The 24,987-nt window shown below is 35.2% G+C and overlaps 1 protein-coding gene across 2 annotated transcripts in view; it reads right to left on the reverse strand.

Annotated features, from left to right (window-relative positions):
- Syt1 (synaptotagmin 1) overlaps positions 1–12,531 on the reverse strand; it is a 197,386-nt gene extending 184,855 nt beyond the window's left edge. For both annotated transcript variants that reach the window (XM_027929322.2, XM_027929315.2), the window contains exon 1: positions 12,366–12,531. In XM_027929322.2, the coding sequence (XP_027785123.1) occupies positions 12,366–12,531 (166 nt within the window). The remainder of the gene's footprint in view (positions 1–12,365) is intronic.
- Positions 12,532–24,987: the final 12,456 nt, after the last annotated feature.

A 24,987-nucleotide genomic window follows, 5' to 3' on the forward strand; every position in this document is an offset into this window, starting at 1 on the left:
AGAAGCAGCAGAACAGTGAGGAACTACCTATATGTTTTCCTATAACTGAAGTCCCAGTGAAATCTGAAGTGCTCAAATTTGAGAAAGATTATTAAACTCAAACCCTTACGGAAGTACCTGGCTTTCAATCAGTACCACTGGCATTATAGCTTAAGACTACTTAATGCAAAATAGCAAAACAGATTTGCTACTGATGAGGACCTGGAAGGCAGCCAGTTAAATTGCATTAGAGCCACATTAGCAGATCTGGAAAGTAAGGTGGATGGATGACAGCAGCCGTGGAAAGGTTAGGTGACGGTGACATGGAATAGTTCCAATCAGTGTGGGCCGAAGATGGCAGGCAAGGCCACATTGAAGCACCACTTCAAATGGCATCTACTCTTGTGGAGTTATCATCAACAACAGCAGCTGAAAGACTCAAAGGCTGGGCTTTGTGTGCCTCATAGGGTGATACAGGGAAACTCACAAAGTTCCTATAGACAGGTACTCACCAAGGCAAACCTCACAAAGGTGCCCATTGCAAGAAAAGCCACTATAACAACATTTCCAGTCGTCTTCCAAATTCTCTTAGTGAAAGCAAAGGAAATTAGGCTGCTACATAGCAGTTGTCATATAAAAGGAGCTTATCTTGTTTCCTGGGCATTCCGAAACATTATTTTTAAAACGAAAAGTTGAAACTAGAACTGTATCCTAGATTTCCACTTGAATATAAATGCTTGGGAGGAGAACCATTTACCCAGAGGACCAATTTGATGACTGCTTGCATCTTGTTTCTGAATCCAACAGGGATGTTACCTGGCCCAAGAGAATAAAACAAACAAGGAACATTTTTAATCAGTGCAGGCAAAGAGGATAGAAAACAGGACAGAAGATGACAATGTTAAAGGAAAATAAAAAGGTTCAGGAAAGGAAGATAAAAATAAAAGGAGAGAGAGAAAAAGAAAATGCTGAGCTGTAGAGTGTGGTGCGATCAAGGACAAAGAAAAATAGGGTGGAAAGGTGTTTATCTTGGGTCCAGAATTTGATTATCATGTCCTGTTTCACCCTGTTGGAAGTCCTTTTCTCAGTAACTCAATAGGATTATCAGACTCCTTTGAGGTAAAGGAGAATGATTCTGCCTACTATTGAGTCAGATTTTATGCTGAAACCGGACACAACAGAGATGACAAGAGTCCCCAGCCCCAAGTAGATTGCATAGGTTAAGAGACACAAACACAAGCAGGTAAGTACAATATAAAGTAAAAATTGCAAGTATATGCAAAAAAAAAAAAAAAAAAAAAAAAAACCCAAAAAACTTGGTGCATAGGGATAATTGCTGGTGCTGATTAATAGTAGATGAGGAGGTTGGAAGAGGTGACAGGGAGATCTTGAACAGGAGTAGAGTTTAGAAGGGTATGCAGGAGTAGCCAGGAAGACAAGCAGTGACTAGCTGGGACTTTGAGGCACAGAAGACAGTCTATAGGAAGGTCTGAAATCAGGAAGGTCTATGGATATGAATTGATATGAAATGAGGTTTCTGTCCTGCTGGAGTCAATCTGCAAGGGCAGAGAGCTGGAGAAAAGGCTGAAACACAGGCAAGAGCTGTCTCCAAATACATCCTATAAAGCTGTCAATGACTTGCTAAGGTGTTTTAATTTAGAAGTCCTTCCGACTGAAAAAATGGAGTCGGCAATGCCACTGAGGCCCCAGACATGTAGAGCTGGTATTTTCTGACTTGGTTCTGTAGCCTGGCATTCACAGGCTGGCACACATAAACATGCTATGTCAACAGGCAGTAGAGGCTTAGGCACTTGGAATATGGCCAATACTATATTCTAGAAATTGGTTTCAGCCCTTTATGTATATTGATACTTCATTACTCACACCTTCCCAGCAGAAAATAGTACTCTTATTATTCTTATTTTACATGGAGATTAAATGATTTGCTCAAGGTCACACACTAATAATAGCAAACCCAGGATTTTGAACCCAGACAGACCTTGCTATAGACAACCTTGCTACACAGCTCTCACGGGAGCCAACAGTGCTCACCTGACCTGGGCTACTCAGCCACATGGGGACAGCGTCTCTGAGTGATTAGCACAGCATTATAGGCCAAGTGCTAATGAACTTGGACTACTGAAGCACACCAAAGAATTTAGAGAATATGGTTATGACGGCAGTGTTTTTAATCCACTTCCACAGTTTATTTACTGTTGACCCAAATCCTTATGAAATGAAATGATTTTAATAAAATTTTATTTTCAAGGCATTGGCCAGTGTGGCTCTGTCAACTACAGTTTATTACCCGGAGGTCACGGTTCTTTTCTATAGTTCTATGTTCAAATAATGACATGTCTATCAGCCATTAAATATATTTCTATTATTTGTAATCTATCATTGCCTCTCCCCTGCTCCCTTTCCTTCGACTTGGACGTGTGAAAAACAGGTTGAAAATGAAGAGCGAAAAGGAGGGCTGAAAGTGTTTTTCAAATTTCTCCAGGGCAGCAATTTCAATGTAAGTGTTGCCTGGTGGGGAAATCTTTAAATGGGCCAATATTTTCTTAATCTTTACTTCAAAGTTATCCAAGTTCACTCAAAAGACAGGCAGAGAGGCATATGGACTCAGAAGATAGGAAAGTTTAAATCCTTTTATTATGGGATTCTCATGAATGAAAATCAAAACGAAGAAAAATAAAGGCTAGTGCTAAAAATAGAATGGTACATCACATAATTTTCCTCTGGTTTCTGCTCCTAAATTCTTTATTCAATTTAAGAGGAAACTGGCACAAAGCTGACAGGTCAGCAATGTAATATAAAAGATCTACATTGTCATTAGAGGGAGGAAAAAAAAAGAGCAGTTGCCCAGTTTTTCTCATTCTGCTGTTTTCTTGATAGATTTGCTTTTGTGGTCGGGTTTTGTTGAGTGACAATTTTTTTTTTTTCCTTTCAACATAACTGTTACGTGATAAGGAAAGACTTTTGGAGCTATTTTAAAATATACATGTATATTTTTAAAGCAATTTCAGCAAGGTTTTTCCTGAGATATTTAAAATATATGTCCAAAATATTATTAACATCCCTTATTTTCCTTGGGCATGTTTACTTAATATCTTTGAAATGCTAATAGAATGTAGCTAAATAAGGTTTTGCAACTTAGCTGGGATCTTAATTCACTTGGTGGCTTTATGTGTTTCCCATCACTCCATAGTACCTATGCTTTGGAAGTTTATAAAATCCCTCAACACTAGTTCTTTTTAAAGGCATGAATTTCTTAGGGGAATTGTTTGCATAATAGGATTCCTAGAGCGAAACCACAAGGATACATATAAACAAACTTCCTGAAATGCACCATCAGTAGTATGTACTTCTGTTAGGTTTTTACCTTGATGTCAATAGAGTTACTTTGCACACTTGTGTAAAATCAGTGTTATACACAATGTTCCAGTTTATAACAAATATTTCCTAATATTCTTTCTACTGACTCAGAAGGAAAATAATACATTTTACCACATAACTACATATATAATTAATATCAATATGTTGCTCCATATAATATAAAGGAGAAATAAAAATATAGTAACTTTTAATAAGGTCATTTGTATTTCAGCACAAAAATCCTCCAGGTACAACTTCATTGGCAGACAATGAAGTAACAAAATGCTTGCAACTTCAAAAAGGATGTTTGCATTTAGAGAAATGATGCAATCAAGTTTTTTTTTTTTTACACATCAGAAGCAAATCAAAGATTAGCACTTATGTGGATATTGTAATAAAAGGTAGAGTATTTAGTACATATGAGAGACATGAAAAAATACTTATCATTTGTATGTAAAATAGTTCCAGGTTCAGATACATATAAAACATTTCCTTTTATATGTATGTCCTATAGGGATTTTGAAATTTGTGTAGAATCCAGAACAATTATTTACCGTATGAGGTTGTCCTCAAAGTTACAGATGAATCGGCTCCTGGGCACATGCCCTCTAAATGCCAGGAGCTGTCCCCATGTTTACTTTTTAGAGTTCTAAAAATGGCCCAATAAATACCCACTATCTCCTGTAGGGGGCAGTGCCAACTTTGCTAAAAACCACTGCTTTAAGGGAAGTGGACCTGTCTGCCCCAGGATTAAATTTTTAATGGTTATTCCACGTGCACACACAGAATATTCACATCCATAAGTATATTTCCTATATTTTAATGATATTTAAACTAAAATAAAGAGTTAAATAAGATGATGAAATAAGCTAGGTTGAAATAAAATACATGTTTATTGAATGGAAGCATGAATCACTATATTGAGGTGTGATGAATTACAACTCCTATCTCTAAGTGTCTCATCCCAAAAAGATTCCTTCAGCGTTGTGCTGATGAAGTCACTTAATATTGCAAAGCACTTGCTCTGAGAATAATGCTTTGTCAGAAATGTACCTTTTTCTTATAGACATTTCTATGTAGTAGAGGTTAACAATGAATAATTTCACACATTGTAAGAAGAGCTATTTCTGAAGTGTGATAAGTGAGTCACAGATTACAGGTGATGCTGAGTTGTAGACAAAGAGTTTATTTATACAATGAAATAAAAATCTATTACTGCTCAGTGAGTAATCAGTTATTAACATGACAATCTATCTGAATGAGGACAGTAATAGAACTATAAGAAACAAAGTAAATAACTTCTGCTTTTTAAGCCAGACAATGCCATGACAAACTCTGAACTGTATTAAACTTGTGTTCCATATATTTAGTCATTTAAAACAATTATCAAAAGATGAATAGCAAATGTCAACCTTTACCTCCAAATGGGCACTAGGAAGACCAGTGGCTTCCAGTCTTGGTTGTAGGAAGTGATGGTTGTGGTGATGTGTAGCCTGCATAATATTCTCTTATGGCTTAATCATAAAACTGGAAAATTTTCCTGACCACACTCTGCACCTACAACCTATACTATATGCAATTTACTTGGAAAACTCACATACATTACTAAGCCTCAGTGTTTTTATCTATGAAGTGGGGATAATTATTTTATCTACTAGACTTTTTACATGGCTTAATGGAATCTTATTTCATAGAATGCACAATACACACATACATGCTAAATGCTCAATAAACACTGGTGATTTTTACAGTAATTATTGAAATTCATATGCTGTGTATCACTGTAGTATGTTCCTAAAGGTTCTTTTTGTCTGTTTCTTAAAATTAATTTCTTGACATAAATTTCATGTTCATGACATTGAACAATGATGTCATACTCATTCTGTAGGCACATGAGGGAAAATTAAGTTATGGGACTACATTTTTTTTTTTCTGTGTTGACAAATATTTGCTTGTACTATATTTAACCAACTATATCACTACCTGTTGTTTAGTTTTAGTGGCTGCTGCTTTGAGAGTTAACACTGATCTACCTGCTATTTCTAAAGGCCAGTGCTTTCAAATTGTGTTCCTGGCAGCCTGATGCCCTTTCTGCTGACCCAAGTGTCTCGGGGGGATGAGTGAGAAAGACATCTCAAGCTTACAGCAGTGGTTCTGCTTTATCTGTCTTATAAATTTTAGCATATATAATGTGTTTCCTTTGAAAAAAGGATCCTTGGATGAAAAGTTTCATAATCTATTGCTTTCTAGATCCCGGTTTCTCCAAGTATGGTACAAGGACCACATTGCTTGGTATAATATTAATTTTTGTAATATGTTTACTCTAGAAATTGTTTCTAGCAAGAATTGACTTATTCTCAAATAAAATATCCCCTGGCCTTTGTTTGACTCCTGCACTGGATAAGAGCTTTGTTCCTGGATATAACCTCAACATGGTGCCCAGCAGATCCCAATTTTACTACTGCCTATGGTGTTAGAAACTTCAAAGTATGGGGGATACAAAGCTGTGTAAGAAAAGATCCCTTGGCCCTGAAAAATTTACCTGTAGTGAGAAAGACAAGCAGAAAACCCCAGATCACTGAGACAGTGAGAGATTTAAATGAAGAGCTTTGAAAGGTTAGAGGAAAACTCACAATCTGGCCTTGAGAAATGAGGGAACTTCCCATCTTGGTGGTGACATGTGCACTGGCTTTTGAATGACAAAATAATAATAATAATAATAATAATAATAATAATAATAATAATGTATCAGGGTTAGTGGAAAGAGCCATGAGAAGAAATGCTGGATAGGGAAGTGCTGACTGGGTTTGAGTTGCTTCCAGATTAACATTCACATGACTTGAATGCAGGGGGAGGTGGCTGGGAGCAAAGGATAATAGTGAGAGTTTTTATTTGAATGGCTGACTGAATGGGATTAGCCAGGGAAAACATGTAGAATAAGAATGAATGAAGGTTAAAACTGAAACCTTAGAAAACAAGATTTTCTACCACATGAGGATAGAAAGGACACCAATAAAGGACCAGGCAGAGAAGAGAATAAGGGAGGTGGGGAGGGAGAAAGAGCAGGAAAGGAGAGTGGAGTCCTAGAGTTTTCAGAGGATGGTGGCTAATAGTGATAATGATGCAGAAATATCTAACCAAATGAAGAATGATAGCAACCCTCAAAATCATGTATCAGTAAATGCCCTGTGACATTAGGGAAAACAATTTTAGAATGTGAAGGATGGAAATAAGAGCAGAGGACATTGTATCACTAATGGGAGATGAAGAAATAGATGTCAGGACCAGGATATATATTTTTATCAGTTTTGGTGGAGCAGTGAAAGAGGAGGATAGAATGGTAGTTTGATCAGTGAAGGGAGGTCAAGGGAAGAAAGTTTTAGAGCATGAGGGAAGGAAATTTTATTTCTTCAGCACCTGCTGTGTAGGTAATTTTCTGGGCACTTTCTGATCTGTGAACCATGAACCATGAGCACACATGTGGGCTAAAGGGAGTGAGGGAGCAAGATAGAGAAATTAAAGAAGGAAAGAAAAGGAAAATGGGAGATGATAGGGTGAGGAAACACCAAGAGGAAAGTCACCTTTCCTAGCACGGGTGTCACTGCAGTGGGCTTAAAGAAGGCAAGGCACACATACTGGATGGCAAAGTTTCTGGAATTTTCTCAGTTGGGGTGACTGACCTGAAGACAGGGCTTTTCTCAAATAGAAGTAGACTTGTTAAAATGATAGCTTGAGTTCAATAATCGCTAACATCTAAAGAATGCTTACCCTGTTAGGCATCTGCTAAGCACTTCATATACATTGATACTTTTATACAATGATCCTAAGATGGGGCAAGACTTTCACCCCCATTTTATACAGGAGGAAAGGGATACACGGAAGGATGAATTAATATGCCCAAGGCCAGATAGCTACTGTGAAGGGGAGCTAGGATTTGAACTCATGCAGAATGCACTCAGAGCTTGTGCTTTTAATTCCTGTATCAATCTGTCTGTCCCAAAACTTTCTACATGAATTACACAACGATCCTAGTCCACTTGCTCTTATTCTGGACCAAGAGTCAGGATTTGGCTATTTGGCTTTCTGCTGTGCTTAAGGAAAGGTGCACAAGAAGCTCATGAATATCAAAACCTTAATCACAGCTATTTGGATGACATGAGTTCATGCTTTACAAACCAACCATGGCCCCAGTCATATTAAAATCAAAGTTGCAAAATAAAGAAACATTCTCCCAAACCTTGTCTGCTTCATTTAGATAACAGTGTGCAGAATGAATTCAAAGATAAAAATGCTTAGCATTACCATTTCCTTTCCTTTTAATTTTTTTTAAGCTCTGTGGTGTTATGGATGATATCATCAGGCAATTTGGTTTGAATATGTTCCATGCTGGACTGTGCAGATTACCTAACTAATGACATGCACACTCCTTGCCATTGTGACACCTCTCTTCTTACAAGTGGGAATTTCAAGTGACAGACTAAAGCTGTTTGCTATCAATTTTGCAAAAAACACATCTGCCAGATAGCCACGATTTAGTTCAGAGACCAAAATCGATTAATATTCTAATTTGTTACCTGTCATTAGTGTCACACTATATTATGCCAAGCCAAAAGTGATAACCTTTATATAACATATGCTCCTAAAGGAATTTGATTTTAGGGATATGCTTTATTTTTGCTTAGTGTTGTTCCTTGTATACAAATCCCATTAGAAATTTCAATTACACAGGCAGTAAAAATTGTGATGGATTAAAATGAAAGTGTAAAATATGTACTGTTATAATCTTTTATTAAAACTGCATGACTGTATTTATGATATGGTTTTCTAACACCTATTTAGTCTACCACCATACGATTTTAGGTATTTTGCTTGTTCTTTTCTATCATATTAAGGAGAGTGGTAGCAACATAATATTTTTCGTAGGTGTTACTCAGGTCCTCTAGTATTCTAGTATGTTAGGTAGCTGGTCAAAAGCAAATCTCTACGGAGGGGGAGACTTATTATCTGGTCTGATTTCTAGTACCTAATAAAGGGACACAAGAATGGGGCAATGACTTGGCAAAAAATGAGGTAAGATTAGCTAAGGTAACAAAAGAAAAGAGAATTTCATGTACAATTTTTTTTTCCAGCTGATGGTTTTCGTACTGATAAACAGGAAGGAAAAAAAATAGTAGCTGGATCTAAGTTTAAAAAGGCTAAGAGATGCAGGGCTGCCATCATAAAATGGAAACATTTTGCTTTTTCAATGTGACAACATAGTTTAGTGCTGAAATGATGTTTTCCTTAGTGCTTGAAATATAACATTTTAATAATAGGCTTTAATTTTTCAGAATCTTAAAGCCTCAAAGTCTAAGAAGGATGGTTTGGGATATGTTAAATTGACATTCACTCATTCATCCATTCATCAAATTCATATTGAGTGCCTTGTGTGTACTTGGCACCAGCACCCAGCAACTGGACTATGTATGAAACAGACTCACCCTCTCGCCATCATAGGATTTACATTATTTTTGGAGGGATCTGGAAAGATTTTAAATCAAATAATAAAACACATAGCATAGAATGTGGTTCTAAGCAACGTAGTAAGAAATAAACCAAGGACTAGAGACAGGACATGCTCTTAGGGATGGGAATACAATTTTAAATGTGTAGTTGGGGAAGTCTCAAGTAAGAAGCCGACACTGGGCAAGACCTAAAGGAGAGGAGTAGATAAGTTGTGCTGATAAATGGGGAACATTTCCATCACATGGTTATCAGCCTTGCCATGTGCCTCACTGTTTACTCTTCCAGAGGAGGAGAGTGTGTTGAAGAAAGATAGGTTATGCATTTGATTTGGTATTATTCATTACTTTCTCTGCTTCCCTAAAACACATTTCCATCACAGCTTTAATAATATAAAATATTATTTTTTAAATAAAATAATATTTTATATTATTTTATCAATTATATAAAGTTATTTAATAAAATATTCTGTAAGTGGGAGTTTTGTACCAATAACACATACATTTGGCTTCCGTCTGGTTGTTGTAACCTCAAAATACCTGGAGTTTATATATCAGTCCATTAACTCAGCAGCAGAGCAAAGAAGGGAACTGAGATCTTGCTTTTCTCACCGTAGGGCTCATTTAATGGACCATCTCCAACCCTTCTCTATTATAGATCTTCCTGCAGAGGATGATAGTTATTGACAACTCTGTCAAGAGTGTGTCTCAGATGAACCTGAACTTGTTAAAAGTGGATGGAGAAATGAATGTCTCTAATGACTGAGGGATAAGAAGTTGATTCCTCTTATTTTTTATTTGGTCTTTCAGTATTCTTATAATATACTCCTATAAAATTTAAAAAAATCTCTCATCTAAATTATTGCAACAACATGCTTTATCTTTTGTCCCTATGTAAGCCATTTTCAATACTTGAGCAAGAATGATCTTTAAAAAGCCTAAGTTAGAACAGGGGATACCTCTGCTCAAAAATGCTCAAAAAACCCTGCATTTTATTTCACTTGGTAAAATCCAAGTTCCTTAAATACTCCACAAGGCCCCACATGATATGGCTTTTGCTATAGACAAATTCAACTTCTGCCACACTCTACCTTGTTCATTCTACTTAAGACACCTCAGACTTCTTGATAATTCCAAGCAAAAATTTGTCTAAGTGCTTTTGTCTTATTTTCTAGATTTTTTGATAGCTTCCTCCTTTACTCCCTTTTGGTCTTTTTATGAAGGAAATTGGTCCTGATAATTGGGAAAAGGCAGTCTCTTTAATAAGTGGTATTGAGAAATCTGAATATCAATATACAGAAGAATGAAATTAGACCCTTATCTCGCACCATATAAAAATCAACTAAAATGGACTAAAGATATAAATATAAGGTCCCAAACTATAAAATGACTAGGAGAAAACATAGGGGAAAAGTTTCATTACATTGGTTTGGGTCATGACTTTCTGGTTTTGACCCTCAAAGCACAAGTAATCATGACAAAAATGAAGCTGGGTGTGATGGCACATCCCTGTAATCCAATCTACTCTGGAGAATAAGGTAGGAGGATTAGAAGCTCAAGGTCACCTCTGCAATTTAGGGAGGCTCTAAGCAACTTTAAAAAAAAAGGCACCCCCCAAAAAAAAACAACAACAACAACAACAACAAAAAAAAAACACCACAAACCAAAAATGGAGAGAGGAGATTTTATCAAACTAAAAAGCTGCTTCACAGAAAAAAAATCAAAGAGTGAGGAAATAACATATAGAATGATAAAAATATATGCAAACTATGTATCTGATAAGTGGTTAATATCTAAAATATACAAGGAACATAAACAAACTGAATAGCAATCAAACCACTCAGTTAAAAAAGGACAAAGGACCTGAATAGATATATCTCAGAAGAAGACATACAAATGGAAAACAGGTATATGGAAAAAATGTTCAACATCACTAATTATCAAAGAAATGTAAAATAAAACCATAAGGAGATATCACTTATTATCAAAAAGACACAAGATAAGAAATTCCAGTTAGGTTTTTAAAAGAAATTATATTAGTATGCTGAGGAGATATCAGGACTTCCATGTTTACTGCAACACTATTCCCCATAGCCAAGATATGGAATCAACCTTACTTTGTATCATTGGATGAGTGGTCAAAGAAAATGTGGTATGTTTACACAATAGAGTACTATTTAGCTATAAAAAGAAGAATCCTCCCATTTGAAATAACAAGAATGAACTTGGAGGACATTTTGTTAAGAGACATTAGTCAGACACAGAAAGAACAAACATCAAATGGTCTCACTTATATGTGAAATCTCAGAAGTTTCTCATAGAAGCGGGGTTATACATCTGAATGAGAAGCCTCATACAGAGGCTGTGGAGTAGGGGTAGGGAGAAATGGTGAAAGGTTGATTGATGGGTACTGAGCAATGGTTAGATAGAAGCAAGAAGTTTTGGCTGGCTGTTACACAGTAGAGTGACTTTTTAATGACAATATACTTTGCATTTCAAAAAGCTAGAATGAAAAATTTTGAGTGTTTTTTTATGAAGAAATGATCTTTGAAGAGACAGATAAGTTAACCCAATTTAGACATTATACAATGTATAAATGTATCAAAGCATTCCATACTACTCTATTCATATGTACAATTTTATGTATCAGTTAAAATTTAACTATGAAAAGAACTGGATCTCATGGTTACTTGTGGCTGGGAATGTTGAGAGGTAGGTTGGGGAGATGTTCAAATGATACAAAATTTCAGTTAGATGGGGAGAGTGAGTTCAAGAGATATATCCTACAATATGGTGACTGTAGTTAATAATATATTGTTGTCTTGAAAAGTATTGAGTGAATGCAAAGTGTTCTCTGCACAAAGATGATAAGTATGTGAATTGATGCATTTGTCAGACTTGGTCAGTTAGTCAGATTTGGTCAATCCACAATATATATACTTCAAAACATGTTGTACAAGAAGATTTTCTCTGTCAATACAAAATATAAAATTAGGAAAATTAAATGCCACTGATTGGATTTAGTGGTAAAACTTATACAGATAAATTTAATGTTCAGATTTTTGCTTTTACCTGATGATGACAAAAATTTCAGAATTGGACAAAAGATTTTTAAAATGTTGAAAAAGAATGGGAAAAAACCCAAACTTGCAATACTGAGAAAGTGAATATTAGCTATAGTTTAGGAATTGTTTTTATAATGAAATAATTTCATGAATGCAAATCCAAAATATATATAGCACAACCTATAGCACAACATTCATATTCTTGAGAGAAATAGACATAAAAGACATTAAACACAACATACCGATTTTAAAAACACACTGGATTGTCATTGATACAGTATAGTTAAAGACAATAAAGATGGAATAGTAAGATTATTCCATTATATGATTGGAATACTACCTTAAACATTCAAATATTAAGAGTTCTGCTTTCTTAACCAATGAGTAAGGTTTTAATTTTCAACCCTTTATTTTTACTCTGATAATAGTATGGGATACTCACGTGGAATTTTATGTAGCTCATTCATGAATTTCTCCTTCAGCTTAGAAAAGGCATCTTCTTTTCCCTCTCCAGGACTGGCGGGCTCAGTGGCATTACTGGGTAGAATAGTCGCAACCGTGGTGACTGGTGGGGCTGCCAGGGCCTCATGATGACTCTCGCTCACCATTTTAGTTTCAGAGAAACTGTGAGGGCAGGGAAGCAAAGAAAAAGCAATTCAAAATGGCTCACCTGACCCCACATCAAAGGTATATCCGAAATGAAAATATCACAGGTCCCACCTGCTCACCGGCTAAATAGTCTGTCATTAGCATATTACTTTATGTTGGTGCATGAAATATTTATGGGACCACAGAGAGTGGAGAGTTCTTTCCCAGAGGGTAAGACCAGATGCAGCTAGTGAATGGCATTCTCTCCCAACAATACTACGCAAACTGTCAAATCTCTTAGTAATTTATTTATACAGCCCATGTGTAGATTTAACTTCTAACCTGTATCTTAGTGAAATGTGTATGAAACAATTGTTGACAATATGCACACTCTACCCTCTAAACACACTGTATCTTCTCAAAGGAAAAAAGAGATATTTGTATTAGAAAGGGTGATGAGTCATAGCATACTTTCAAAATGGTAGTGACTTTTTAAATGGTTATAAATAACACTATTATAACATTGAGAGTCTCAGATATCATGAACATGATGCAGAAATTAGTTCTTGATTTCACTTATTGATATCAATTTTTTTCCCAGTCTTTTAAAACATTTTTTTACATTTACTGTAGGCAATACTCTGATCAAGAATTCACTTGTCTTGCTGGGTGATTTCTTTAGGTCACTGCAAATGTGACATGATTGGCTACATTGACTATCAAGACACTGATGATGAAACATGACTTGTCTGTGTAATTATTTTAATTTATTTAGGTTGATCATGTCATTGAATTATTTTATTAAGTTAATTTATTCAATTATTTTAAGTGCTTTGTTTAATCTTCAAACTACTAAAAAAACAATCCTAAGATAGGCAATGAAAATATCTTAGTCTTGAATTCTGAAGACATCAGTTCTAGTGCTCTTCACTAGCTAAATTAATTCTGACAAGGACCTGACTTCTTAATTTATCCCCCTTCTGAAATGTGAAGAACTGAACCCTGTCCTTTCCACATTTTTTTTTTAGTATTGCACATGTGAGGTGTTATATAAATGTATGAAAAGTATTCTAAAGGAGTAGAAATAAACTCATATTCTGCAAACCAAAAATATTTGGGGCTTTAAAATTTAACTGTGTGATTTTGGGCCATGCTGATGAAAAAGGAGACGTGACTTTGAGCAGAGATAGATAAATGTAAACAGGTCAGGGCAGGAATAACTTCACAGTCACAACAGGAAATGTGATGGGCAGGTAGAGACCTTTTGATTTGCAAAGAAGTGCAGGTAACAGGCAAACACATAAAGGATTTTTGTAGAATGCAAACCTTTTATGAATTAATTATGGATACTTACATATTTACTGAAAGAATAACTGAAATAGAATAATCTTAGGTGGATGGCATTATTAAAGTCTTAATTAAAATCCAGAGATTTTAGATCTCCTGGAAGAAGATCATGGCTGAGGTTAATGTATACAAAGATAATCAATTTTTTATTCCATAACTGATTAGTTCTTTTTTCTAAGCCTTTAGTTTTTTACTGTTAGCTAGTAATATATTCCTAAAGGATAGAATCAGAAGGATACAAATCCAGATCTCTTCTTTCATTTTCTTCATTTGGAAAAATGAGTATAATCAGGCCAACTACTTAAGGATTTTGAGTATAAAATGAGATAATCTATGCAAAGAGCTCAGCAGGTATTTGTCATATAAATTTGTTCCATTGATCCATTTATCCATGCATCCACCCATCCATGTCTCCATGAATCATCTTTAATAGCATTTAGCAGCCCAGAATTTCCCAAAGTGTGGAAACTTTTCATTTCTCAAAAGCTTTTCCTGATCCTGTTTAGCTTAGGAATCTGTGTCCCTGAAAAACTTAGAAGTCCCATCTGTACTCTTGGTACAACTTGGATGAAATTATTGATACTGATGAGGTCATGACTTTATATTTCATGAGTCACACTAAAATTGTAATATTCCAAATATATGTATGAAATATTAGCATGTATATATTAAAAATACATGTATGAAATATTAGTATGTATATATTAAAAAAATGAACTTCTTCCTCTGCCTTGAGAATCACCAGTTGTGATTCATTTCATTTCTTATCTATACACAATTATTGAGGATATTTGGGGAATTATGGTTTCCTATAGAATTTAAAGGAAATAATGAAGGTCAAGAAAATATAGCCAAATACAATAGTGACATAAATTTTGCATATTACTCCAACATATTATGGAATATAAGACATTTCTGCATGTATTTGGAATATTATAGAGCTATAGAAACAATAACACTTTTGCTTAGTAGAGTCAACTTTTAGAAAATGTGCTTGAAGTTAACTCATCTTTTTAAGAGAACAAAATAATTGTTTCTATGATTATCAAATACATTCTTTGTAGACATAAGTGTCCTTGGAAGGTATTGAACATAGAAGTAAAAGCAGTAAACTTTTAACTCTTGCCATCCAATTATCCCTAACATTTCTTTTTTTTTTTAAATTTTTTATTGTTGGTTGTTCAAAACATTACAAATTTCTTGACATATCATATTCCACACTTTGATTCAAGTGGGTTATGAACTCCCACCTTCACCCCATACACAGATTGCAGAATCACATCAGTTACACATCCATTGATTTACATATTGCCATACTAGTGTCTGTTGTGCTCCGCTGCCTTTCCCATCCTCCCCCCTCCCCCCTCCCCACCTCTCCCCTCCCCTCCCCTCCTCTCTCTCTACCCCCTCCACTGTATAACCCTGAGGGTCTCCTTCCATTTCCATGCAATTTCCCTTCTCTCTCCCTTTCCCTCCCACCTCTCATCCCTGTTAAATGTTAATCTTCTTCTCCTGCTCTTCGTCCCTACTCTGATCTTAGTTACTCTCCTTATATCAAAGAAGACATTTGGCATTTGTTTTTTAGGGATTGGCTAGCTTCACTTAGCATAATCTGCTCTAATGCCATCCATTTCCCTGCAAATTCTATGATTTTGTCATTTTTTAATGCAGAGTAATACTCCATTGTGTATAAATGCCACATTTTTTTTATCCATTCGTCTATTGAAGGGCATCTAGGTTGGTTCCACAGTCTTGCTATTGTGAATTGTGCTGCTATGAACATCGATGTAGCAGTGTCCCTGTAGCATGCTCTTTTTAGGTCTTTAGGGAATAGACCAAGAAGGGGAATAACTGGGTCAAATGGTGGCTCCATTCCCAGCTTTCCAAGAAATCTCCATACTGCTTTCCAAATTGGCTTCACCAATCTGCAGTCCCACCAGCAATGTACAAGTGTACCCTTTTCCCCACATCCTCGCCAGCACTTGTTGTTGTTTGACTTCATAATGGCTGCCAATCTTACTGGAGTGAGATGGTATCTTAGGGTGGTTTTGATTTGCATTTCTCTGACAGCTAGAGATGGTGAGCATTTTTTCATGTACTTGTTTAACATTTCTAATTTGTTGTAAATTAAGAAACGATTATAAGAAATATAGACAAGGCTCTTATCAGTGCAAACCACTGTGAAATTAAAAATGTTTTCATAAAGTATAAAAATATGGTAAGAAGTTAAGGATCAAATATATCGAAAAAGGAAAACTAATTGTTGTTCAATATTTTTATTGTTTTGTATGTTGAAATATAAGATAGATAATACTGCTCATAAATAATAAAGCTAACAATAGTTATGTGGTTCTTAAAAATTCATATTATGGAAATAAGGTGTTTATCAAGAAGCATCATTTTATGAATAGAAAAACTAGTTTTGACTATGGTGGCAATTTTATTTTCTTTTATATATGTTAGTGCATGTAGGATTGCCTGATTATTCAGAAAAAATATTTTATTCAAGTTTCGATAAAATTAAACTAATAGTCATTGAGTACTTGTAGAGCAACTTGGAAATATTAAAGCATAGTCCTTATACTACCCCCATGAAAGAATTAATTATCACCCATTTCATAGGTGAGGAAACTAAGGCATAGGGAGGTTATGCATGTGGTTGGAAGTTGTATAGTAGTAATTACTGGAATTGGGATTTGCAGTATTAAGGGAATTGTACTCAATAAGATAAATATCTAATAATATCAAGTTTTGTTGAAGGAGCTTTTAAATACAACTCATAATAAGAACTACATTTTATAATGTGATCTAGTAAACACTCTCTGCCTGCATGTTATATACTGAACAATACATTAAAAATTTAATGTAAACAAATTCACTATTGTAAAATACCCTGACACATTCAATTTTACTTTATTTTTTACTAAAAATTTTAGTTGTACCTCCAAATGGTGTTCCTTAGTTTCATAATTCACTAATGGTTTCAAACATAATTTGAAAAATCATGACAGAATGAACATTTTTAAGCTACAATAGCACTGATGGGGCTAATAACTAAAGATGTCATTAGGTACCTACTAGATGTCAAAATACTATCATTAATATTTAAGTATAGTAACTTCAATTACCATATTGCCCTGAAAAGTGACTTATTCCTTTTTTAAAAAAATAGTTTTAAAATTGTAAATGGACCTTGTATTTTATTTATGTATATGTAGTACTGAGAATCAAACCCAGTGCCTCACACATGCTAGGCAAGTGCTCTACCACTGAGCCACTTATTCTTAATTTATGAAAAAGACTGATATGTGACTTTCCAGACAAATGATCTGTCCTTCACAGATTTTTGACAGATCCCAGGTTCTTTCAGTTGGTCTACTCTAATAATACCACTTAAGTATTATCAAACAATTAAATTGGTACTAAAGAAGTATTTATAATTTTCATTTTAATCAATTTACCAGTAAATAGAAAATATACTTCATCTTACTAATAGGAAACAGATAACATAATTTTAGAGGTATAGATGTTTGGTTTGTTAAAGTGGAATTTAGCATTCTCAAACATGCCAAAAAAAAAAAAAAAAAAAAAAAAAAAAAAAACCCCACTGTTGGATGGAAACATACATTCTCTTCTAAAAGTAAATTCAGCAGAAAGCATGTGATTAAGCAATTTCCAAAGAAATACAAATTCCCCTCCCTCTTTTTATAAAAACAAAAAGCAAAAATTAGTAAAAGTGTTTAATTTCACAAAATTATCAAAAAACTAAAGATTAAAATAACTAATATCTTTATTTAAAATTTTGCCTAATGAAAGATCATAAGTGAAGGTGAGAGTACAAGGAACTGGATAACTGAGGAGGAGGAGAAATTAGTAAAAACTCCAAAGACAGTAAAGTAAAAGATCAAAATCTTTAACAGTGCTCATTCTTATTGTAGGAATTCTTGATAAAGAGTTAATCTTGGATGTACAAATTATTCAGTATAGAGATATTTATAGTAAAATTATAATATTAGAAGTACCAGAAATTACCTAACAGAGAGATTTCTTAATTATGGTAATCTAGAAAATGATGATATTAAAATTACTCTAAAGATTAATATCTACAATCTGAAAACACATGGGAGTTAAATGAAAAGTGCAAATTATGAGACTTTATAGAATATTTCATTTTTCTAAACAACAACAAAAAATCTTTTGTAGAAAAGATGCTGGAAAGATACATTTAAAAATGTTAACCTTATGGTAGAATATCCACTTCCCTCATGTTACATTTTCCATATATTATAAACCTGAATAATTTTAAATTACAAAAAGCCAAAAAACAAACAAACAAACAAACAAACAAACTCCTGTCTTTAGCATTCATTGTTCTGATCTTGAGAAAATTGGATCTTGCAGAATGGGTTTAATTTACCAATGCCAGATTTAAAAAAAATACTTTAAAATGTAATCAAGAAGCTAAATTTCAAGTATGAACAGCGCAGCTACATATTTAACAAGTATTGTATACAAAACGGTCAGTGATTAGAATACAATGTACAAAAAATGTTAAGGCATCATAAAGGTTAATACTTTTGTGGTATAAAATGAGGAAAATCAAGATTTTTGTTGCCATGACAACTCCCCACTGTCCCCTCATATTTATTCTTCCTACTAGGACTTTAATTATGTCTATCTCTAGATCTACAAATTGATATAGATTTCTCAGATTGTATAGTGAGATAGACTACTCTAATGTATAAACATAATGATTTCTAGAAAAAGCACTGTTTCTACCTCTATTTAAGTATTGTATTTTATAATAATAGCATGCAAAATTAAAGAGCAATCAGGAGAAGGTCAAAGAAATATTGAAAAAAATATTCTTACTCAAACAAAAGAATTCTATGCACAAAAGCTCCAAACTGAAAGTAACTCTTGGAGTAGCTATTAAAAACAGTCTGGGAAATTTTGTGGAATGTGTTAAATTGTATTTTAAGGTAGAGGGCAGGATGTAGTGATTTTCTTTCATCAGCTTGTCATAGTGGTTGATGGAAACTGTAAGTGGATGCCACATGCATCCTTGCTGTCCCGGTATCCCAACCCCCTCACTTTCAGGAATGAGGGCCTCAGTTTTTGCCCTCAGTTTCAGGGAGAGCAGCCTTCTGACAGTTCCGGGCCCAGAAGTTTCTCCAAAAGAACTGCCCTTGACCAAAAGGAGCTGCCCTGCCTCAAGTTCAACTCCCTTCCTCAAAGATAACACTCATGCAATGATGGGTGGGTGATGGTATGAAGGCTCAGCTCTTTGCCTCAGTCTAGGTCATCTCTGAACTAAACACTGTAGGGTTAGCTGAAACTCCTTCTTAACCCTATTTCAGTTCAATAAGCATCTCCCTTTACCTAGACCTGCCTCTTTCAGTCTCTCACATGGAAAACATTCCCTAGTAAACTACCTCAGACTGCAAGTAGGTTCCCAGGGAATCTGACCTATATCACCCAACTGAAAGAATTTTGGAGGGAAAAAAATATACATGAAGCACTGTGAACACATTCGTTTAAATTCCATCTATGCCCAGGGATCCTTAGGCCATAAGTGAAGTCTAGCAGCACATCAGAATGTTCCACAAGTCTGCAGACGTTGGAATGTCAGGCTTTAGATGTATCCTCTCAGTTCAAACAGATAAAATCTCTTAAGGGAAGCAAGAGATTATACAGCTCCATTATGGTGGAGTAGGACTGACTTCCAGAGGCAGGTCCCATGAAAAGGCTAGAGACAAAAGCCTGTTTTTCAGACCTTGGAGCAACTGAAAGCATGGCAGGTAGCCTAGCTTAAAAATACACAGGCACCTGAGTTCTTTTCTTTTTTTCCAAAAGAGGTCCAGGTAGCTCCAGATTTTACCCATTTATCAAGTCATGGTAGTCTTCTCAGAGTTCAGGAAGGATTTCACTTAAGAGTAAGTTTTCTAGGGAGTAAAGTGCTTTTGGAAATGCAATGTTAAGTGAGTCCTCTTAGCATTACTTTGAGAACAGAATCCTATGTTCTTCCCCATCCCCACAAATCTCATACTACAGACATTGAAGAGCTGTATAGATTGTTATGCCGAAAGTGTCTTTGGAAGAACACGGGAAAGGAAATACTCTGTGCTCAGCAGCCGCATTTCCTAAGAATCCCCTTTAAACATCAGACTCTTTTCAAGTTCCCAGTTATGGAAGGTTCTAGATATCCTCTTTCTCCCCTCTTCCCACCTGTCTCTCTGTAGCCTCTCACAATCATATGGGTTTTCCACCTCTCTCTCATCAAAATCCTTCAGTTTCTGTTTTTTCTTAGGAACTCTCAAAGTCTTCCAATATCCCTCCCTCCCTTCCTTCTTCTATCGTTCTTTCTTTTCTCCTCCCCACTCCCTTCCTGTTTTTCTTAGGGGGAGAACAATCATCACATTTGGTTAGGTCTCATGTATCCTGTACTAGGCACTTGACTTATATCATGCATGTTTACTTATGTGCTTTGTGTCTACTTTGTGCTTTGTGTGGAGTCAGAGAAAAGAAGAGCAGGCTCCAGTTTACACCTGAGGAGAGCCCATGAGCTTCTATTGCTGCCTCTTCTTCCCATTATGGGAACTCAGACATGTTCCACAGCGGCATCTCCTGACACCCACAGTGGAAAACTCACAGTTACCTTATCAACACGGTTTGACAAGTGGCAACAGGAACGATTTCCAAGAAGCATGTGGAAAAGCGTGAATAAGACCTGGAATTAGGACATTTGGGTCCAAATGGGATGAGCAGAGAGAGATGCAGATGTGAGATACTCAAAATGGCCAATGCTGTAAAAGGCATTTTGTTTGTATTAAAAACCAGGGTCAAACTTTTTTGTGACTAGCTCCTCCTGTTACTAGAGGATGGAAAACTCTGACTTACCAGTTTCCCAATTTCCTATTTTTAGTTTAAATTCTTTCCTCTTTTTTCTTATGTAGAGCTATTTAGTTTTCTAGATTCTCCAGAGTTCATTCCCTCCCATACCTGTCCCCTCAAGTCACGCAAAAGTACTTTCTCAAAATCCATCTTCTTTAAAGGTGGAAGGAGACTGGTTATACTAAGAATTTAGTTATTTTCATCCATCCCAATTTTCATTGTTTAAAAAACATAATGAAGTTCTACCTACATCAACATACCTCATTACCTGCAGGTTTATTTCTGAGCTTCCCAAACTTGTTCACAGGCTCTATATTTATTTATTTTTTTAACTTTGCATTCTCTGAGTGGAGACAGACCTTGTAAGTGGTGAGTGAGAGATGTACTTCAAGTATAAATCCCAGTGGTTGCTCACGCATAGTTAAACTTGTGCTTTCCAATCTATAAAGATGGGAATGAGTCTATGTGTAGATGGCATGTGGCTATAGTCACGGGGATTTCAGTACTTGATTTAAGGGTAGTTCACTTGGGCCCACTGGACTAGGGCCAAAGACACTGTATGGTAGGAAAAGGTAGCTAGGTCAGTAAAATCTTACTTTTGGAATTTATGTTGTGAAATTCTCTGAAGAAACTGTGCAGAAGTGGTAATATCCAGAAGTGGTAAATTCTGTTACTAAGTCTTTGCTTTGCATTTCTAACTGATGTACATGGATGACTAATGGAACTAACAATATTGAGTGGTGTGGAGATCCTATCACTGTAGACTTGGAAAAATACCATTGGTGACTAATAGCTGAGTGACTGATCTAACATTAGACAGAATATATTCTTTCACAATATATTTTTTCACATCTCTGAAATGGGGATTTTTTTTTTCTTATAATATGCTGCATCTTACTATGGCTGTCTGCCAGATCAAGCTGCCATTTGCTGTGCATGTTCATTGTGGTTGTTATTTTCATTGATGTCCTAGGCAACAAATAATTGAAGGGCAACCTAGGGAAGGGATCTGAATCCTGCTAGTTGTCTGAATCCTTTTTCTGACAGCATGTACCATCAAAACCAGAATAAAGAGAGTAAAACAGTCTGGAAGAGTTTTAGAGGCAATAGTAGAGCAATATTTACAGAAATCCTTTACCCCAGCACCCTTAATGACACAGGAGATAATGGTGTGTGAAAAAAGATGGGCATTGTCAACTTTGAGTTGAGGACAGATTTAGAAATTTTAGGAACTCATCAAACAATCCATTTTGCTTTAATTTTCCTCTTTTGTGTGCACAAGGGTGGCACAAAATAAAACTGGTGTGGATAAATCTGAAGGATCTTTTAATAAGAACAAAATAAAAATGCAAGTGATATGAGACAATTTTGACATTCTAATTTGCAACATTTTTTCTTAGTGGTATATAAAATAATACTGAATTTTGTAATTAATTGTTTCTTAGAGTGTAACCATGAAATACGAAATACGTATTTCACAAAGAATGAAAATAAGATTCATGCTTGTTTACAAATGATGTATTATTTCAAACAAACCTTGTTTGTAATTCCCCAAAGATCAAGAACGATTATATTTAGCAATTATCATCAACATTAATTTCAGAACTGGCTAAAGCAAGAATGAATTCATCAGCCAAGTGAAAACTATTCATTGCTACATTATTTTCCCTCTCAGACCATTATTAAAGAGGGTAAAAGATGGAAAGAAACAAAACACATCCTAGACAAAACTCATGCTCTGAATTAATGACACAGAATATAAGAGATCTTATATAACTCTGAAAATTTCCTACTATTAATGCAATGTTGAAATTTAAGAAACCATATTTGTTCTTAAAATGCCAGTCAATAATGGAGAACCTTTGAAGTCTTTAAAGGCCTCCCAAGGTTTTATTAAGAATGGTAGCAGGGTCATGATGAAGAAAGAATATCAGAATAGCCTTTTTGAAAGCAGTAGAAAGACTTCAAGTATATTCTGTTGTATCTTAAAATGGTATAGGAAGAGTCAAAATACTTCTTTCTTCATTTTTACTTTCTCTGGTAGGAAACATAGACATGAAATCTAGAGATGGAATCAAAATCTTTCCTTAACCAATTGGATATAATATTCAGAAACTATGCTCATTTGTCCGTAATAGTAGTTGAAGTTACTTCTCTTTGACTTTTGTATACTAAGATGAAAAGACACTTTTGGCAATTACTGAAGAAATATAGTTGAGTCAGACCAAGATAACTGGCTCTCAAAATGTGTTCAATAGAAGCTACAGATAAATAATTTGGAATTTCCATTCTCCAATGCTTTTCTGAAACTCAGCTCTGAGCTCTTGCTGTTTCTGAGCTGCAGGCACTTGAACAAAAATCTAAGCTTGCAAATCAAGCCCTCTTTTTATCAAACTGTGTTCATACTGTCATTGTTTTGTCACATAGTGAAGCAAAGCTTTAAAATCGTCTATATACAGTTCAGATTGTGGTAAATATGATGATGGGAAATGCTGCAGTCTTTCTGAAAAAAATAGTATATTAATAAATAAAGATATCTAACACTTATTAAGCCCTAACAGCCAGACATTGTTATAAGTATTTTAAATATATAAGCTCATTTAATACTCACAAAATAAATCCCACAAGTCAGGCAATATTATTATCTCTCTATTATAGATGAAAATATTTGTAAAGGTAAGTAGTAGAGCCAGTAAGTAGTAGAGCCTTGATCTGAATTGAAACAGGGGAGTTCCAGAGCACATGCAATTCTGTCTCACAAATAACTGAGTAGATAAAGTTTGATTGAATGAATAAATTGTGTGCCTACACCATGCACAACATGACACCAGTTTCTCTGAATCATTCAAATAGTTCACTCAGCATCTGAATGCATAGGGATACAGCCATGAACACTGAACGGTTAAAATCCAATGTGATACATGCTGCCGTAGAAATGATTATAAGAGACTGCACTGATAGCATGCCTCATAGAACACCACTGAATGCAGAACACAGAAAACCTGAGTATGGCAGCCCTGAAGATCGAGTTTATGTGCTAAAAATATCAGATATGAAGTATAAAAAGTGAGTGATTTTTTTTTTTACTCCTTCTCAAATTTTGCCTTCTATGGCATGCCAGTGAATTAACTTGTGAACATGAGACATGAATAAATGGTATCCATAATTTATAAAATAAAAATGAACAAAATTGGATATCAGTTGCTTACCTAACAGCTATTTATTGTTTATAATTTAAGAAAAACCTATGTTTTTCAGACAACTACTGCTGTAGGGATATCACCTCATCCCCATCTCATGGGTAAATCTTATTAGTCTATGTATCAATCATGGTAATCTGATTCTTCTTGCCAACGGCTGGTTTAGGCAAGGACATATGATCCTATTTGGGCAGGTTGTAATATAAGAGGAAGTCTGTTGGGTAATTTGTGGGAACATTTTTCTAACTTTAAAAAAGTTACACAGAGGTATCAATGCTTCTTCTGCTAGATGGTTTTGTTTGCATGTAGTACCTGGAACAATTTGTAGCCATGTTATGATCATGAGAGAAGGCTGCTGCTTTATGGATGGTAGAATTGGCAGCTGGAAGTAACCATAACTGCCATGATGGTATTGAGAGGCTGACCTGAAGAACCCTATGACCACCTTACCATGAACTTGTAATGGGAGATAATACATTTTCCTTACGGTTTAACCCATTTTGTATGGCATTTGCTATTGACTATAGTGCAAAGAAAGCAAATATAAATACAGTCTGATTTCCACAATTATAAAAACAAAATTAATTTTAATCTACAGGTTTAGTTTTTACTATGCTTTGCTAATGTGGCTTCTTTCTAATGCCCTTTACCTGTGTATGCCTCTGACCACCAGTTTTTGATTCTCCATAGATCTAAGAGCTATTCACTGTTTTCTCCCATTCAGAATAGAGCTGTATCTTCCCTACATCCTGTAAATCATGGTGATGCCTAGTGCTAGATAAATAGGAAGTGATTTGTTTTGAAATATTAGGAAACTAGTTTTGTTATTGGTCCCCTCTAATTTTCCCATAACTTATTTATCGACCATTCGATGTGATAACATGAAAACTAAAAAGTGATCTGTAGAGGTTTAGGTGAAATTCCGCTCCTGAACATGGTATTCCAAATTAATGTCCTACCTTTTAATGTGTCCATCATAAATCAAAGTGTGGAGGAAGGGGACAACCACACTTTTATCCACCAGAAGTACTTTAG

Source organism: Marmota flaviventris, chromosome 3, assembly GCF_047511675.1.
Source record: "Marmota flaviventris isolate mMarFla1 chromosome 3, mMarFla1.hap1, whole genome shotgun sequence".
Classification (NCBI taxonomy): domain Eukaryota; kingdom Metazoa; phylum Chordata; class Mammalia; order Rodentia; family Sciuridae; genus Marmota; species Marmota flaviventris.